Source organism: Medicago sativa, chromosome 7 (genome assembly GCF_051527215.1).
Source record: "Medicago sativa cultivar Bolivia chromosome 7, Bolivia_mono, whole genome shotgun sequence".
Classification (NCBI taxonomy): Eukaryota; Viridiplantae; Streptophyta; class Magnoliopsida; order Fabales; family Fabaceae; genus Medicago; species Medicago sativa.
The window spans coordinates 80,374,786-80,395,030 of NC_140755.1; the positions used below are offsets into that span (position 1 = coordinate 80,374,786).

Consider the following 20,245-nt stretch of genomic DNA (forward strand, 5'->3'; position numbering starts at 1 on the left):
GGGTGTGTTGGGAAAAACCCAAGTCCCACATCGGATAGATAAGATTCTTGATAAGACAGAGCATACTTAAAAGCTTTAAAATTTAATTTTCAATTGGCCTTAACGCCCTTGTGAAACACGTGTATTAGTTCTCAAAGAAAATTGTTGTTCAAAGAGATATTGTTTAAGATAGTGAGAGCGAACACTGAATGTGGAATCAAACTAAATAAGATATTTGAATAAAACTACAACATCAAACAAATAAGTACAATTGAACGGATATGAAATTTGATTCGTGAGACAGTTGTTGTTAGTTAACTCACACCTGAGATAAGAACTTCATAAATTATATAACATCATGTGTACTTGTAAACTGATTATCTCCTTATTAGTTATTGAGTTGTAAATATGTTACTTTAGAATTCTCAAGAGACAAGGGAAATGTTCCACTCAAGTTGTTGTGAAAAGGAACAACCATGTGCAGACACAAAATTCGTTTGAACATATTCAATGTTAATGAACCTATGAGATTTGTAGCTTCGAAATCAAGGGCATGCAACAACGAGGAATCTTATAATTTCGTAGAAAATATTCATGGTAAGATATTCAAGTTATTGCAAGGTTAAGGGTTCTTAAATCAAATACGACATCAAAGCAATCTATTTGGACTGGGGTGAAGTTATTGTGACCAAAGTTCACAATTTGGTGCAAAAATTGATATTGATTTTAATCTTTATAAAGATGAAAACGCAATCATTCGCTCTGATAATTATCATAGTTTATATAACTTCGACCAAACATAAGCTTTAAATGTAGCTTTCGTCAACAAAGATGTATCAGTTCGAAACTCAAACCGCAAAAAATTATCAAGTACGTGCAAAACAATTAATATCACACTTTTAAATTAGTATTGTACCGATATTTTAGGACCAAATTGAACTTTAAAATTATCTCTTTGCAATTTTTATTTCCATTCCGTAATACTATATAACAATTACTTCCGCATCGTTGCATGTAACTAGAAACCAATTACTCCCTGCGTCCCGCAGTAGATGATCCATTTGAAAATGTGTAATTTTGACCTAACTTACTTTGACCATATTTTTCTACTAATATACGGAGATAAATAATATCATATAAGATGTCGTTAGATTTGTCTTGATGAGTATTTTCAAAATATCAAAGTTACATAATTTTTTCTAATATATTATTCAAGATATTTAAGCTCAAAATCATGCATTGACATACGTAATAAGGTCACATGTGTCAAGTATTATGAGACGGAGGGAGTATATCAAAATCAATTTTATTTTAGCAAAGTCAATTATATCAAAATCAATTATGTTCACGTTCGAGACAAACACACTCTTCTTTGAAAGAAAATTAATCATCGAGTCCAAAGTTTCTACCAAATTTTTCATTGTTTCGACGATATTAAATATTCTTTTTTTAGTTTCTTATACGTTCCCTCCATAAAATTAACTTTATTTTAAACCGGTCCTCGTGAATACTCTTCTCGGTTGATATTATTTCTCTCATGATATATTCCAACTCCTTTCGTATAGACTCAACTTGACACGGTCAATTAAGTAAGTCATTTTGAGACGGAGGAAGTAGTATATAAACAAGTCTTTCACATCACGAGAGTGCTTTTTCACCATCACTCGACACAAACCTCTCCTCTCACACTACTCAAAATCACTTTCAATGCGTTCTTAAATTCCTCCATCAAAACCGAACCCTAAACCTAAAACCCTTTCAATTTTCCCCTAAATCGAACCAATTTTCTCATCGAAAACCCTAATTCCTTGATCATTCTCGACCATGGACATTGAACAGAGACAATCGGAACTCATCGATCAATTCGTCAAGCAAGCCTCTGCTGCTTCCAATGCTTCAGCCATCTCTTCCGTCATTGTCGATGCTACTTCTCACCCTTTGCTCTTCGCTTTCTCTGAGATTCTCGCTCTCCCCAATGTTCTTCAGGTTCCCCCTTTTCCTGATTTTTTTTTTGTACTTTTTCTGATTTTTCGATTGTTTTTGAGTGTTAGTTGATTGCAAAACGAGATGTAAAATCAATATTTTTTTCTTTCGTATTTTCTGTTTTTTTAATTATAAATTGTTCCATGTTGTTTGTGTTCGTTGTGATCATGAGTGAGTTGGTGTTTTTATGTGGCTATTTTTATTTTTATTTTTTGTTATTATAGTTTATGGTGCATTATTTTGCTAAGTTGTTTATGCTCCGAAATTAATTATGGGGAGAAAAAAACCCACGTAGCACGAACACTACACTGACAGACACCTTAAGATTTCGAGAAAATGACATAATTCAACGTAATCCCCTGTGTTGGAGTCCCATTATTGAAAGATTGCTAATAAATATGCAATTAGTTTCGTTACGTCTGCTACAACTTTCTTGAATCTGGTTTTTGCAGCTTGAAGCAACTGATGATAAAGTCTACCTTGATATGCTTCGCCTGTTTGCACATGGAATATGGAGTGACTACAAGAGTAAGTATATTGATGGATCTTTTTGTGTATCGTTTTCTCGCTGCATTTTTGCCTGGTGGGTGTTGTCTGGTCTTTGTTGAATGTTTTTCCTTTTTGGGTAGTATACTGTTACTTTAAACAAATGTTGTAGGAATTGTCCTTTAGTGTACCATGACAATGGTTGGTGATTTTTGACTTTTGAGTTTATTCTTAATTTGATTCCCGGATATTTATGTCACGAGACAGTAAGTTGTTACCTTTGTGAAGATTGCCATAACAAATGATGTATAATTAATAAATAATTAGTTATTTTGCAAAAAAGTTGTGGTTACTATACACGTGGACTTTATGTCATGAGATTGTAAGTTGTTACTTTTGTAATGATTGCAAAAAAGTTATGGTTACTACGTCGGACATACTGTACACTTGGACTTCTATATGCTTGCTCAATGTATGTAAGATCGGGAGTCACTGCATAGGATCGTGTGATCTTGCGTTCCAATGTGAGTGGGACCGGGGAAATGCGGTAAGACCGTTGCAAAATTTCCCCCAATATGGGCCGGGTTTTAGCAAAAACCCCAACTTCTTTAATTGTAATGGATCCGGGTCGGTTTTTGGTAAAACTCAGTTTTTAAATGGTGAAAAAGGGAGAAATTGAAACGTTTTCTTTTTCTTGCTCGCGCAAGTCCTCTGTTGAGAGGGATAACATCGAAACCTCTTCCTTCTCCCATTCTCTCGCCGTCCGCCACCTCTGAAAACCTCTTCCCTTCATTCCCCTGTTTTTGTGAGTTGGGTGTGGTTCCTTTGTTTGTTGTCACCTGTTCCCTTTATTTATTAAGCTATGAACTTATGGTTATAAGTCTGTGGAAGGATGGGCATCTTTTCTTAATTTAATATAATTTTTAATTTTATGCACGTGTGTGTGTGTATCTTTTTCCCCTATTAGTAGGATCTTATGATCCGTTCTACGTTCTTTCAACCCCCTCTCGATCTTGCGCAAACTCTCAATTTTGAAAAAACTGTGCATGCCAGCATAGGAGCATATTTTACATTTTGGGATTGCTTAAAATGCGTCCTACTATTTTGAACCTCACCACACGTGTCTTGAGATGAAAGAATTCACTCCATTTATTTTCTGCTTTGTAAATATTGGCAGTGAGATTTGCATATTAATCTTCATTCATGATTTGCTATTTTTCGTTGCGTCTGTTTTTTTAAATCTTTTACCATTTACATGTAAATGGAAATAATATAATGGCGTTCATTAAAACGTTCAAGTGACTTATAGGTAATGCTGATCGCCTTCCACAATTGGTACCTGATCAGATCCTCAAGCTTAAGCAACTTACAGTTCTGACACTCGCTGAGACCTACAAGGTATTTCCTATCAGTCCAAAGTTATAGGAACATATTTAAGGGTTGTTTAAGGGTTTGGTTTTCTGTTCTTTAACATATTTTCTCCTCCCTAGTTTTCTATCATCAAATGTTATTTTTTTCCATCAAAGGTGGATAAGAAAACCAAATCTTCCCTTGAATATATTTTTTTATTTTGTATTGGATTCTTTCATCTTATTCGTCATTTTAAATTGCGCTTTCATCTTCTATGCAATTATTTAGAACATCATCTGGTTGATTAACATCGTATGTTTTCTTTTTTGTTTTAATTTGTCCTTTGGATATGATATTGCAATCTATTTTTACAATTTCAATTGATTTTCAGGTACTACCCTATGACCAATTGATGCAGGAGCTAGATGTGACAAATGTTCGTGAGCTTGAAGATTTTCTGATTAATGAGTGCATGTATGCGGTAAGAACCATTCCCTTCGAAAGATTATTTACTGGTCAAATGTCCGAAAATTAATTGAATGCATATGTACATGATTATTATTGTTATTGTTGTCTACGTTGTCAATAGCATGCTATAATGAAACTGTAGAGTGGTTCGCTGTTGCGGTCTTGCGCGCTACAGCGGCCAAAATGATCACTATTCATGGCCGCAAACCGCAATGGCTGTTAAGTGCTTAATTGAATAAAACCTATCTTAATTAGTCACCTCATTGAATTGTAATGTTTAGTTTTTTAATTCTTGGATGCTTAAACTTTTGTTTTCTTGACTTCTTCTGGTATTTGCTTTGTTTTGCTGTATATATGTATGTATTAGTTATTTAATTAATATTTTAAATAAATTGAAACTAGCAGTTATCTTGCTGTTGCTCTCTTGGAATTGCTTTTTTTGGTTGCCGCTAAGCACCACTCTCTGGGATTGATATATATGTTATCGCAAGATAGAATTTTATTAGAAGAGAATATGAGAGTAGGAAAAAGACTTCTGGAGATCTTAAATTTTATGCCAGAAGATATCAGCAAAAACCATAGGAAAACCTGCAAGTGAGACAGCCTGCAAAAGTAAACGTTTACACCGGGGATGTTTGGGGGTTCTTCCATAAGAGGTCTTTGCAGTTGAAGCAAATAATATGTTAACCCCATGCGGTATTACAACCAACCAATCGGTAGCCTTGACGATAAAGTTTTAATGACCAGATAATGAAACTAATTGAGAGAAAATGAATGGAAGTTATCACGGCTAGGCTAGAGAGGTAGAACTGGAAGGTTTTCTGAATTTTATATTTGATTCTCTCTTTGGGACCTGTGTTTTATTACCATCACCAGAAAATGAATAAATTCCTCAATTAGAGATACGACCTACAAAACTTCGGGAATCTCTTTGCCAATGGCCTCAGCTAGTGTTGTTAAACAGCGTCTATAGCGAAGTTAATGTTAAATAACCACTATTGTTCCGCGATATGTAATTTAGTGAAACTGTTGTAGAATAGCGGCTATATCACAACAGAATTTGGAAAAAGCGTCATTTTCCATGATCCACGACTGGCAACACTGGCCTCAACACACTGACAGGATACCTCTCCCTCTCAACCCCTCTTATTCATATCCCCCAACATATATGTGTGTGTGTATTAAAAAAAAGGGGGAGGAGTAATATTAAATCGGGAGGGGGGCAGGGGCACTGGACTACACATTCCCCAGCCTCAACTCTCAAATGACAGGATACCTCTTCCTGTCAACCCCTCGGATTCATATGCAACACACACTTTAACTTTCTCGACCCCCTAACTTCCTTTTACAAAGAGGTGGGGGAAGAACGGTATTATTATTTATTAGGCGGGGAGGGGTTTTGGGCACCGGACTACACATTCCCTGGTTGGATTCAAACTTTCTGTTTTGATTAGAATACTACATAGTTACCACTGCACCAGCATCCTAACCTCTTACTAACTAGAAAAATAAACCCATTTACCAACAGTCGCTAACACATTCCCTGGTTGGATTCAAACTATTTGTTTTGATTAGAATACTACATAGTTACCACTGCACCAGCATCCTAACCTCTTACTAACTAGATAAACAAACCAATTTACCAACAGTCGCTAACAAGCTCCTAACATTCTCCCATAGGATAGTGTGCTCTAGTATATGTACAGATGTGTAAGCGTAAGTGTGAATCAGTTACAACAGATTCAAGTATCTAGCATTATTTTGTTCATTTTTATATGCTCAGTATAAACTATTTATCTTGTATCTAATGTTCGGTAGCAGTTATCCTGCTGTAGAATTTAAACTATACATTCATAGAGTACTAATGCGCTCTATCACTTATCCTGAAAGGGATTGGGAAAAAGTACTGATCTTTTTATGTTATTGATCTCCTTTTATACTACTAGTGTCTGTAGATATTGCATGCTGCTAGTATACTCATTTGTTCTTTATTCAATTGCGCACATTAATTTGTTGTTTTTCATCTATTTAGGCAAACTATCTTTTGATTGTTTCTTTTTGATGCTTGATTTAGTTGGTTTTTTTTTTTTGTGTTTCTCCAGAAGATGTTGCATAGTGAGATTAATGAAGTATTATTTGTGTGTTTCTGAATCAGTATTTTTTGTTTGGGAGGTATCTTTTCTAACTTTTCTTGCTCTTACCAGGGAATAGTAAGAGGGAAGCTGGATCAGTTGCGACGATGCTTTGAGGTCCAAGCTCATTATCATGTTTTTTGTTATAGTAAAATTAAATTGTGCTTTTGAGCTTTTTTTTTTTTTTTCCATCTGTAGAGTTGTCTGTTGGGAATTTCTTTGATCTTTGAGATTGATTTCAGGTCCAATTTGCAGCAGGTAGGGACTTGAGGCCTGGTCAACTTGGGAACATGATACAGACACTCTCCGACTGGTAATCTATCTTTTCTTAAATAAGGTCTGGTGTGTCTTATATTTCTATGGTACTATCAGCAAAACGACCACCTTTGCCTGGAAAGAGACCTGACTTTAGACTATGGGCACTTTCCAAAATATCTTTTGCTTATGTCCGTTTAGCTTTCATTATCAATTGAATTTGGTTTAAGCTTTCAATTATCAACTTGCACAATTTTGTTTTTTTGTATATAAATGTTAAACCTTACATTTGCTACTGTGTCTTGTTTCTTTGGTTTAAAACTTCTCAAAATGGTATTTTCAACTTTTTTAATGTAATACATAGAGTTTCTCTTCAAATACTAAAATTTAATTCATGACTGGGAAACACAGGTTATCTACATCAGAAAATATGCTTGTTTCAATTCAAGACAAGATAAAATGGGCTGACTCAATGAGTGAAGTTGACAAGAAGCACCGGAAGGAGGTAGAAGAGAAGGTTGATGAAGTGAAGAAGTCCATCTTCAAGGTCGGTTGGATTTATTTTTATTGCTTTACTTCTTTAGAGAGTTTTTTTATTCTTAAATATATAGTTGATATAATGTTCCGTTGAAAAGCTTGCTTGTATATTAAATTTTAAGGGTTTGTGCTAAATATGTTGGAATTTTATTTATCTTTTTTTGTGTATCTTTCTGTTCTGTGAATGTTGTTTTATTTTCTCACTGCTGACAAGACTCTTTAACAAATATGTTTATGAACTGAAATTGAACATCCCAGTTTTTGAGATAACTGAAAACTTCGTCAATATGATGATTTGATGTTAGGTTGATTGAGTTGGACAGCTCCTTGAAACCCACCAACTTATCCACTAGTTAGAAGGATGAGGAAGTTTGCTACTGAAAGATATTTATGATAAAAAATTATGCACTCCTATGAAAGAAGTAAACAAATTTATAGCAGAAAAGTTATAGGTAAAAATGTCTGTTGTATGTATAAAGCCATGGATAGGAAGTTCCAATATTGCTATATTAATGACTTCAACTCTAAAATTATGAAGGAAACACTTCCCCTTGTTCTTCAGTAATTAAAATAACATCTAGTTGAGTTTTAGGCCTTCATAATTGCTGTATGTAGCCTTCAACTTGAAGGCTAACCTGTATGATCTTAAATGTCTTTTTTTTTTTTTTTGGGTCATATATTAAATGTCTGTTGTTCTTTATAATTGGGATATATTGGTCGACGTGTCTTACTTACATCGTGGCAGAAGTTACACACTGTAAGCAGGCCGACATCGACTTCCGAGGGCATGAGGAGATCTGCGCTGAATCTGGTGGAGTGATGGATTATGAAGAAGATCGAAGCCGACCAAAGAGGTGATTTGAGAAAATTTCATATCAGTCAAGTATTTGATCAATTATCTTAACAAAATTGATTTTCTATGTTGAAATTGGCCATAAAATCACCTATAACTGTATTAACATAATTTTGGTTTGAAGAATGAAGCTGGTCTTACTTGAGTATAGCTGTCATGTTTGCATTGAATTTGTGACTAAACATCTGTTCACCACCTCTTTTTATGCTAAAAGCTGGTATGGCATAATCAGTCCATCAATGGGACTGCGATCAGATATCACATTATAAAGGAGATCTGATCTGAATGTCAATGTGTTCTGTAGCATCATCTGTTTGAAGCTAGAATATGATTAAACTGTATTCGTTTAAATATTGAATTTTTCTTGTATTTCTAGTCATGAGATTTTTGGCTTAATTTTTTTGCAGGAGGCGGCATCCGATATCTTGAGATTTGTAGTAGATAAAGTAGCTCAATGAATTGGGTGTTTTAGTTGCTTGCCCAACTTTTATTCATGGCATGCGTCAATTGAGAATATCAGCTTTTGGAGACAAGTAAAACTCATCCATATTGCACTTGTCTAGCACCACAAAGCGAGTTAGGAACAAGGAACAAAAAACAACACTTTTTTATTTCTGAGGTCGTATTTTGGAAATTGATAGTATTTCCGGAACCATTGTTAATACTATATACTGCGTTGGTTAGAACAAGCTGAGGTGGTGTGGTGCGGCTTTTATTTTAGGTTGCTAAATGCTACAGTTTTTTCTTCTTCTCTATGCTTCATTTATATTGCCTCAATTGCATTGCTATATATATTTCCAAAGTTAGATATGTATTGTGGCAAGAGTTACATAGATTAGTCCACCGATGGAAATGGAATGGATTCTCTCTATTGAGAATCCCTAATGCCATCTCCATGAGATCCATATCAACCTTTCAAACACCATAGTCACTCCTTTTCCTCTATTATAAAACCTTCCCATTCTTATTATTTTAGGGTCTAGATTTGACGTGACCATAATTTTAACGGAGAGAATCTATTCCTGTCCCCCGTGCACCATAAAGTAATATTTTCAGGTGTACATGCACGCTGATCCTCTGCTACCCTTCTCTCCACTCTTGGTTAGGCATTCACTCAGTTGTTTTGGTTTAATCGGTGCTAGTTAATGTTTCTCTTTTTGCTGTGTCTACTTATTTATTTTGACTTAAAATTTATATGGCAGAAGGCTAAATGGCTTAATATAAGGGTGCTGATAGTGATGAACATTTAGGATATGAATGTAGTGCACTTTATATTGACTTAAAATTTATATGGCAGAAGGCTAATTGGCTTACTATAAGGGTGCTAATAGTGATGAGCGTTTATAATATGAATGTAGTGCAATTTGTATTAACCGAACCATGACAATCATTAGTAAGATTTTAAACATAAAAAATATGGTCCAGTGTGATTGAGCAGTCCTCATACAATTAACCTGCGTCCACATTGAGCTTGAACATCTCCAATGGCTTCTATAAAATGATTTCCTATAAACACATCCGTGTTCGCTAAAAATGTATGATAAATGCTTTATTTCATCCCTGCCAAACGCTGGTATGCTACATACTCAGTTGTTTTGGTACATATGGTTACTCCACAGTAAGGTCTTGATGGTGGATTTTGTTATTTGGTTGGTCCTTGAACTTATCGAAGGGGTCTCGATTTAGGTTGTTTCTAGTGCCTGAACAGCAGGACCGTCTTGTTGGTGACATGGGATGAGGGAACTCTGTTGGTAAGAACAATGAGTTGAGGATCTGCTGGTCGTTTTAAGAACTAGGTTGCATGATACTAATTTGTTGTGGGGGGACTCATTGAAGAATATATCAAAATCCTAGATGTTTGAAGGATCCCTCTAAATTTGTTGTTTTCTCGCGGTGTTGTACATGAGTACGCACATAATCTCTCTCTCACTTGTGAGTTTGCTTTTAGGTGTGGTATGGCAGTTTTTGGTAGTGGTTAGGGTGGCAGCTAATTGTGTAGTTGTACCTAAGGATTTGTTCAGCTTGTTTTCGATCTTGATATCTTTCTATTCTACTCCCTCCGTCCCGCAATAGATGACCCATTTGAAAATTTGTAATTTTGACCAAACTTAGTTTGACCATATTTTTCTACTAATATACAAAGATAAATAATATCATATAAGATGTCGTTAGATTCGTCTCGATGAGTATTTTCAAAATATCAAATTTTCATAATTTTTTCTAACATATTATTCAAGATATTTAAACTCAAAATTATGCATTGGCATGCGTAATAGGGTCGACTGTGTCATGTATTATGGGACGGAGGGGGTAGTTATTAGGTTGAAAAAGGGTTAACTCTGGTTTGACATGCGGTGCCACAGGGCATTCGAAAGTCATGGAATGATTTCATATTTTTTCATAAGCCTGTTAGTGTTGTGTAATTGGTAGATCGAGTTCAAGTCTCCTCTTGCCAATGGATTTTAGTGAAGTCTCATGGTTCATCCTGACAAGTCTTTGATGGTTGTATTGGTTTGGCCAGTGTTTTTTGTTTTTGAGCATGGTTGTTTTTATGTTTTCGATTGTATCGTTTTTCATTTTCTTGTTGGTTTCTATTGCCCTTCTGTATGTTTTTTTCTTCTTTCTTTTGTTATTGTCACTTCCTTTGGCTGTTCTACATGCTGTTTCTTTGCTATTACAAAAATGATCTTGGTCATGGGTGCTATCTAGCTTTGGTGCAAAATGATATTCTTTATTAAATTGTTGTTTTTTCTGCGATATTCTTTATTGAATTGTTGTTTTTTCTGCTCTCGCTAATGCAAAAACTTTCATATCATGAACAAACTGATTTACGGAGGGTGAAGTTGATTCTTCAAGTCATGGATGATCATGACTTTGAAGGTAGAGGCTTATTTACTAAGACTGCACAATTTTAGAAGGAGAAGAAAAGAAGAGAAAATGGAGAATGAGTAGAGGTTTCAAATCCTTATTTTCTTAAAATAAATTACTATTTATAGTTATAGGGAAGGCTTTACTAGGTTATTTTTTATTATACTCTCAAATTCAATCAGCAAATTTTCCTATAATCACTCTCTTGGTTCGTTCATGCAGAATAGTTTCTAGAAAGATTTACTAGCTTTTACAACTAATTAAGATTAATTACAAGGAGCTAATAGACTAATTTTAGAGGAAAGAGATTAATCAATTTTTGCAATACAATTAATCAATTTTTTATGCAGAAACAGAGACCAATTGCATATTTTGATATTTTGGTTTCTCGATTATATCGAATTGAGGAATTTACTAAGTTTACAAGCCATTACACCATCAAGTCCTTCTCATCAAAAATGGGTGCGCTACTATTTATTTACAAATTTGTAAATTAAACGGTTTGTGACATTTTATAAATGTTATTATTATTATTTTTTTAAATAAGTCATCTGGTTCACTCTAATTCAAGACAAATACAATTTTTTTTTTTATAGAGCCTAAATTATACAACCGAGTTATTAAGTTCAATTCTCAATTTAGTGGTTCAACCAATAATCTAGCAATTAACCTTTCTTAATCAATCACTTTTGATGATAACAAAGCTAGTTTTTAAAAGAGGAATGATATTTGTACAACCATTTTAGAGACAATTTTTAAGACAACTATTTTTTTCCTCTTCTTTTGAAACAAAAACAATACAAAGAGAGAATGAGAAAAAAGGAAGAAAGAGATTAAAAACACAACATAAGTATGAAAAAGATTTTTTTTTTTAAAAAAATATAATGAGAATTGTCTCAAAAGTTATCATAAAATAATTACACAAATATCATTTCTCATTTTCAAAACATTGATTTTGATTGATGATAATATTCCATTTTTTAGTTTATACTCCCTTGTCCATAATTATAAGAGCATTTACAAAACAATGTTTGTCACCAAATATACGACTCTCTACAAACTTTTAGATATATTTATTATTATTTTTTAAATATATCTATTATTAATTCTATCAATTTATCTTAAAATATAATTACTCGAATAACTTATTTTAATATTCACGATTTTTGTTAATTATTTATTTTTTTTTTAAAAAGACGGAGAGAATAATACTTTATCCATAATCATTAGGTAGCCGAATGATTCAGCCACTTCATAATTTAATATTAATCATGATGATGCGTGAATATTAAGATAATAAAGTAATAATTCAACTTCCTTAAAAAAAGAGAGGTGATAATTCAACTAGAAAGCAAATCGTATTGTATATAAGAAGAGCAATTATAGGTAGACATCCTTGATATGTACACCATTTTTTACCGCTCTGAAAAATTTAAGTTAACCAAATATATGGTATGTGTGACCATATTATTTTAGCTTTGTGACCACTAGTTTTCCAAAATTTATTTGGTTAATTAAGAGGAAAAATAGCGGTCACACGCATTTTAGTCATATTTTTTTAGCTTCTAAATAGTTGTCACGTAACTGAAAAAATGTGGTCACATGGACCATATATTTGGTTAGAGTTATGTTATGAAAATTGCTTTTCTAACATTCATAACTTCACAATGACACAAGAAAATTACCTAAAAGCCCCCAGCGGTAGTTAACTACCGTTGTGTAAGCCGGCAGCAGTTAACTGCCGCTGGACCCAGTGGTAGTTAACTACCGCTCAATACTTGTTAATCAAATGACTACAAAGTGCTTCCATCACAGGTCACAACCATACAAACAAGCCATACAAATAAAATTTTCAGAAGCAATCAATTCAATTCCTTTGTGTTTCTTCCTCTAATCTCCTCTTGAAACAAACAGGCCTACCCATGAAATCAATTGTTTAACCTTCTTCTTCACCATCACCATCAACAACTTCATCTTGTTCTTGTTTTATGAGATTAACATGAACATTTTTATCTAGTTTTGAATTCAAATGGAATGAAAAAGAGTTATCAGCGAGTGACCTATTTGATGAATTTGTTGGAGATGGCATAGTAGCTTGATAAATCTGCTTGTGCAACCATGTATACAAAAAAAGAACGATTTTTTTTCTTCAGAAGCAACAACAAAAATTCCCAATTCAAAAAAATCTATTTTTTTTTTCAAAATTATAATGAGTAGTTTCAGAAACAACAATAACAAATACCCAATTCAACAAAATGGATTTTTTTTTTAAATTGAAGTTATGCGTATGTTCAAAAACAACAATAACAAGAACAAGTAGAAACAATGGGTGAAGTGAGAATAATAAGGTAAGGATGAAGTAGATGAGTTTTGTAGCATATTAGAAAGAGAATGGTTAGAAAGAGAAGGTAGAGGAAAGAATATGAATGTGAATATGTGAATGTAGCAGGGAAATTGAACATATTGGGTTTGGTTCTCTGTAGCGTAAGAAATTGAAGAAAATTATTCAGCGGTAGTTAACTGCTGCCAGTTTTTTTCAACGATAGTTAACTACCGTTGGGGGTAATTTTGTCATTTTCATGTGTTATTAGGAACTTATCAATGTCAAAAAAACAAATGTCTTATGTTATTTGAACATCCATTTGTTTGATAACCTATGTGACAACCATATTTTTACAAGGAAATGTATGTATTGACACAAAAATCAAAGTAATAGAGAGATAAAATAAAAATATAATGTGAATATAAGAGAGAAAACTGTTACAAAAATTGTTATAAAATGATTGTACAAATATCATTTCTCATTTGGTTAACTGAAATTTTTCAGAATATTACAAAAAGGTGTATATATTAAGAGTGTCTATGATAGCGAGGTTGGGGGAAGGCCAAGCTTTGTTTGGTCCCATCTTATAACTAAATGAGTTGTGTTATTTGAACATCCATATATGTGACAACTTTTGTGACAACCAAAATTTTACAAAGGAAATGAGATATTGACACAAAAACCAAAACAATAGAGAGAGGAAGTAAAAAGATAATGTGAGTATGAGAGAGAAAGTTGTCACAAAAGTTGTAAAGAATAGTTGTTCAAATATCATTTCTCTTACTAAATTTAGGTTTAGCTATAAAGATTAAAAATCAAATATTGGGTAAGCTAAAGCTATTTAGTCACATTCATAAATTGGTTGGTCCCATTATTATTCTAAGTTTAGCTTTAGCTATAAAGATTAAGAATCATCGTGTTTTCCACACGTGCTATTTAGTTAATTATATAGTAGTAGTTTTATTTGGTAAAATAATACTCTTTCCGTTTCAAAAGAACTAAGTTATTTGTAAAAATATTGTCTTAAAATAAGTGATTTATTTCGGATTCCACTTGTGTACCATTAAGGAGAGAATACCACCGATATTGATCAATTTAATTGTGAGAGATAAGTCAATTCATCTATTTTCTCTCACTCTTTCATATATGTTTATGTTTAAAAAAATTGTATTGCCACGTGCCACATTTAAATTGGCCAATGTCATATGACATTACGTCACATAAGTGCGATCCCAATTCAATGTCTTTCATTTTACATTTATGTTAATGGTAAATGCACCAACACTGACAAATACCCATCTCTTTCACTTATATATTTTTCTTAATATGTGTGAAATAATCAAATGATTCATTTAATTTGAGACAGATGGAGTGATAAATATTTCATACAAGTGACGTTTTGCGCCGAGTAAGGGCAATGTTTCGTTATTGCATCCGACACCATAGATTAACTGATATTTTTCAAAAAAAGAAAAGAAAAAGATCAACTAATATTTTAACTTTTTTGTATAGAACAAATATTTTAACTTTTATTTTTAGGAAAACAAATATTTTAACTTCTTTTTGTATACAATATACTTTACATTTAAGATCATGTTAACTAGTTTCCCTGAAACATTAATTAATGAAAAAAAAAGTAATTTTTATATTGAAAAAACTTTTATTTTTTTTCACATTTTTCAAATGATGGGTACACAAATTTTAAGATAAATTTATTATATTTAATTCATTAACAAATGCCTCAGATGTTAACCTTTTTCTTACATTTATTTCTTTAAAAGAATATTTATATTTATTTATTAATTAATATTCCCTTCATTGGTATTTTTCCCATTTTGTATACAAGAGAATCTTGCTACGTGGTATGCATGTGGGCTTAAAAGTTGGCATAAGCATTTTTATATTTTATTAAACAATTTTTTTTATAGAGAATCATTCTCAATCATTTTTTTATAGACCCAGCGGTTTGGCACGAGACTTTGGAGTTTCATTTTTTAATCTCTCAAATTCGATTTTCCTTAGTGTCAATTTCAACGGGTTAGTTTATCTTTTACAAGAAAAAAAGTAAAACAAAATTTATTTATAAACTAACGAAAAGACGGGCACTCACGTACCCGTCTTTTCGCTCTCTTTATTGCGCCAACGTCTTAAAATTATTAACAGTGTTTTTTTTTTTATGAAATTTTGATTTGGATTAAAACTAAAAATATAAATGTTTGTTGCTTTCAAGTTATAACAAACTAAACTAATCATGATTATTTATTTCAATGACACTAACAATAGAACAAAAAATATAATTTAAATTCTTTTTTTTAATGATACCAACAACAATCTTTATTATAGAAAAAATTGTTTAAAGGTATAATTGAGATGATAAAAAAGTAAGTATAAGTATACACATCTAGTTTGTTACACTTTTTAAATGATAAAGGAAAAAAAACCAGACATATACATATCGTGTTTGTTACATTTTTTTTAGTATTTAAATTTATTCTTATTTATTTGTTACATGTGTTATTTGTATTCAAAATTGAGGACATTTTTCAAAAGGAAAAACCCAGCCCAAAAAAATTGAAAGGAGTTGTTTTCTTTATACACAGTATAGATAATGTCCTTGTCATTGTAAACAAAAAAATAAATAATGTCCTTGTCATCAAAAGATAGATGCTTCTAATTATTTACAAATTTGTAAATTAAATGGTTTGTGACATTTTATAAATGTTAAATTTTTTAACTTTTATTTAAATAACTCACCTAGTTCCATCCAATAATACACATACAATTTTTTTAGTCTAAATCATAAAACCGAGTTATTCGATTCAATTCAATTGAGTCATGCAATTGTGAATAATTCAGTAGTTCGACCAACAATCTAATAATTCAATACCCTTACTTGATCATGAGTATTCCAAACCATTTTTTTTTTTTTGTGACGATAACGAAAGTTTATAAAACATTGATTTATGATATTCCATTGTATTAGTTTATAGTACTTTATCCACAATCATTATGTAACCGAATGATTCAGCCAGTTGATAATTATTATTAATTTTGACATCATGATGATTTGTGAATATAATTAAGATAAGAAAGTGATAATTCACTTCTTCAAAAAAATAAAGTGATCATTCAACTCGAAAGCAATTTTCTCCTCAAACAAAAAAAAAGCAATCGTATATAGGACAAACTTTGGGCAGTTGTATGACAGCACGGTTGCCTGCCCTTGGGGGGTAGGTCAAGCTATTTCGGTCACAATCCTAAATTGGTTTGGTCCCATGATCCCATCTTATTACTAAATTTAGGTTTATCTATAAAGATTAAATATCATTGCGTTTTCCAATCGTCCTATTTGGTAGGCCAGGCTATTGGTCACATTCACAAATAGGTTGGTCTCAATCTTTTTTCAGGTTAACCCTTGGTTTCAAAAACAATTTTTTTTTTGATAATTCGAAGTTCGATTAACAGAAGGTAAATAAAATTTAACAAAAAATTTATGATTGAAGATTCAATTTTACGTTTGGTTGAATAATTTATATTCATTAATCATTTGAATTTAATTATTTGATTAAATCATATTTTTTCTTCTAAATTTAGCTTTAGCTATAAGGATCAAGAATCAGTGTTGTGTTTTCCACACGTGCTATTTTGTTCTTCACAATAAAATAATTCTAGTACTTTGCTTTTTTTTTTTTGGGAATATAACAGTACTTTGTTTTTTTTGGTGGCAACAGTACTTTGTTAATTATATAGTTTTGCTGAGTAAAATATGCGAGTGACGGACGTATTAGCGCCTAATAAGGGCAATGCTTTATTATTGCATCCCACGCCATTGATCAATAAATATTTTAACTTCTTTTGTATACAATATTAATAATTGCTTTGAAGGAATATTTAATTTATACTTATTTATATTAATAATTGCTTTCAAAAAATAAATTAATAATTAATAATCCCGTCATTTGTATTTTCCCCAATACCAGAATCTTGGTACGTGGTATATGAGTATACTACAATGCATGCGGGCTTAAAAAGTTGGCATAACCATTTTTTTTATTTTTTACTATACTGTCTCTATATTACTACTATAATATTAATAATGTTTAAAATATATAATTTTTATATAAATAATCACTCAAGCAAACATCTGTTTCATTGTAAATAATCATATTCTTAAGAATGAATGTATTACTGAAAACACTTTACAAATATATTTGGAAAGAACCTAGTTTCTTATAAACATTTTCAAAATTGATTAGTGTTAAAGACAACTAAATAAAGACGGTGGAAGTGCAAAGTTTAATTTTTAAAGATATGAAAGTGTTAACCAAGTGATTGATCTCAAATGATTAATAAACGTCACGAAAGACAGATCAATATCGGAAGAACCCTTATTCGATTCTTAGACCGAACAACTTTGGAGGGCGATAATTGATCTTGGGTATATGATTCTAGTGGAGTCTATTTTATTAGGTCAGCCTATTTATCTCTTTCATAAGGTACTTTCAATATCAAAGATTATCATAAAATGATCTTCAAATTCTAGCTAAGGTTTAGAAAAGATATGCTTGCTAAAGTGTTTTAACTTTTTCCTTGAAGCTTCTTTTAGATTAGCTCTTGATCCGTCATAACAGTCTTCGTCTAAGGATAATCCTACAAGAGGAAGCCATTACCTATACTTTTTTTTTAGTTCAAATACCGTGTCGGCGCGTCATCTGTTTGTTTGTGACTTGTGAATTCTCTATTAAGATGTTTGACACTTTTTGTTGAACAACTAGCGAATCATATTAAGTTTACCTCTTGACAATTGTTCTTGCGTAAGTCCTCCAGATCTTCTTGTATCATATTTGAGTTGATAGTGTATCATTCCTTATGTTTACAGAGATAGTCATTGGTTTTCTTGTGACTTCGTTGGTTATGATTGTTATATTTTTCCTTTCTTTTTTACTGTTGTTTTTTTTTGGGTTATTTTCTCCTTATACGAGTACGTATAAAGAGATCAAAATCAAAGGAAGTATTGAATTCGAGTACGTATATGTTGTAACTCGTTTCTTTAATATACCTTTGCCATTAAAAGAAAAAGATATATGTATTGAATAAAATGCTTTTCTCTTTTTTTTTTTGAATAAAAATACTATTCTCATCCCCTCAAACATAAAAAAAAAAAAACAATTTTCTTCGTGTCCAAAAAACAATTTTCTTCGTGTCCAACCAGAGGCCATACGTCGTTGTCGTCGGTTTTCCTAACATTGTCATTGTCACTGCCTTTATGTAATCCAAATCCTTGCCACATACACCGTATAGTGACGAATCCATTAACCATTATACTTAAATAAGTGAATAAATAAATTGCCGCCGACTCAAACTAAAAAGAATCTTAAAAATAATACAAAATTACTCTTGCAGTTGCTTAACTTAATTTTAACTACTCTCTAGTTTATCCTTAAAAAATAAAATAAAGTAACAGTCTGTTTAGTTCTCTAAAAAAGTAAAATTTAGGTTTTTATTTCACGTCATCTGAGTCTTTTATATGTTTGAATATGAATTTCAAGTTTTAAATATATGATTTTGTAAAAAAAAGTTTCAAATATATGATTTTCTTTTCTGGTAATCTCTAAGTCTTAAATGAAAAAAAAGTTTGAAGGGTCATGAAATTTTGATCGAAGTCCTTGAAGAAGAGTATCAGGTATGACTTTAAAAATATCTAGGATATGAACAATTCAAAAAATCTCTAGTTCATGATTTCTGATTTCTTGAGGCATAGGATACTATGAGTTCTCTTTTTGCAAGTATTGACGACATCCTAAGTGTGCCTGCAATCAATTTCTGGATGCTCAGGAATCAGGGTAACATGAATAACACTATAGTCTTCCGACTTCAATCCTCACATGCAAAGACAAACTCACGCCCAAATATGGGTTCATAAAAACTCATCGACAGAACCACTAACCAAAGACTTTATGTATGAATATTGTTATGATTAAGTCTTCGACGTTTTCAATTAATGGAGGTTTGTTATTGTATTTATATGCTTGAGCCATTCTTTAACCGTGATGTCTTTTTTAATGACAAATATTAACATGTTAGGATTTTCATATGCCTAATAAGATATCTTTACCGTATGTATAGTTATTTAATCACTAGCCCCATTAACCAATTATCCAACCTTGGAAACTTAGATGGGCTATGATGGTAGTTCATCTCTCTATCTACCAGTTCTTATGAATCTAATGGTACACAATTCTTGACCTATCGTTTATACAAATATAAGCTATAAGTTGTATTTTTATTGTTAAAATTATATTCAAATCCTTCACAACACTGTACATAGACGCGCATAAAATGTCATTCAATATATTGATGCATGATTTTCTTTTTCAATTTTTCGGTGAGGTGGTGCATAAGGACATTAAACATTTTTTTTTTTTTAATTATTTGTGCATATAAAGATATAAACCACATGTCATTCAATACATATTTTAATAGAATATCCTAAACTAAATACTTTCAACAAACGGAGAAGAAATTCAAAATCTCACAAACATCTATTCAACCAAAAAATTAATCTCACAAACATCTTTTCCTAGATAACATGCACTCCTTATAGTATTCGATTGTTAAGCAAATTATAACACGTGAGACAATTGATGTTTCACGGAAAGAGCCATAAATCAATACTCCCACCGTCACTCACTCATTAATTGATTATAAGCTGAATTTAGAAAAAAAATAAATTATACTTTCCACCACTCCGTTAAATATGTTTGAATTACACTCACCTCACATTAAAATCAATCGTTAAAGTGGATGAATTTGTCCACCACTATGACCACCTCCAGTTACGTCTACCACTTCTAAAAAAAAAATGTTGTTTTCACACAAAATTTTAGACAAATCAGGGACAAATTTCTGACAAATTTTGGCGATAACGTTTCAGAAAGAGCTCTACGGAGGTCGATCACCACTTTGACCTTCTTTCAAATTCATTAAAATCTCATGTATTGATTCTTGAAT

The 20,245-nt window shown here is 31.9% G+C and overlaps 1 protein-coding gene across 3 annotated transcripts; it reads left to right on the forward strand.

Moving 5' to 3' along the window:
* The first annotated feature begins 1,631 nt into the window (after positions 1-1,631).
* FUS5 (Proteasome component (PCI) domain protein) lies at positions 1,632-8,853 on the forward strand. Of its 3 annotated transcripts, none has more exons than XM_085729785.1 (9): positions 1,632-1,965; positions 2,415-2,490; positions 3,758-3,846; positions 4,190-4,279; positions 6,471-6,515; positions 6,641-6,711; positions 7,065-7,200; positions 7,936-8,044; positions 8,451-8,853. In XM_085729785.1, exons 1-8 carry the CDS (start codon positions 1,804-1,806, stop codon positions 8,008-8,010), a joined length of 744 nt encoding a protein of 247 aa, XP_085585911.1. In that variant the 5' UTR covers positions 1,632-1,803; the 3' UTR covers positions 8,011-8,044; positions 8,451-8,853. The 3 variants fall into 3 exon arrangements, with proteins under 3 accessions (XP_085585911.1, XP_085585912.1, XP_085585910.1); XM_085729786.1 differs by having other exon boundaries at positions 7,939-8,044; XM_085729784.1 differs by having other exon boundaries at positions 7,956-8,044.
* The last annotated feature ends 11,392 nt before the right edge of the window (positions 8,854-20,245 follow it).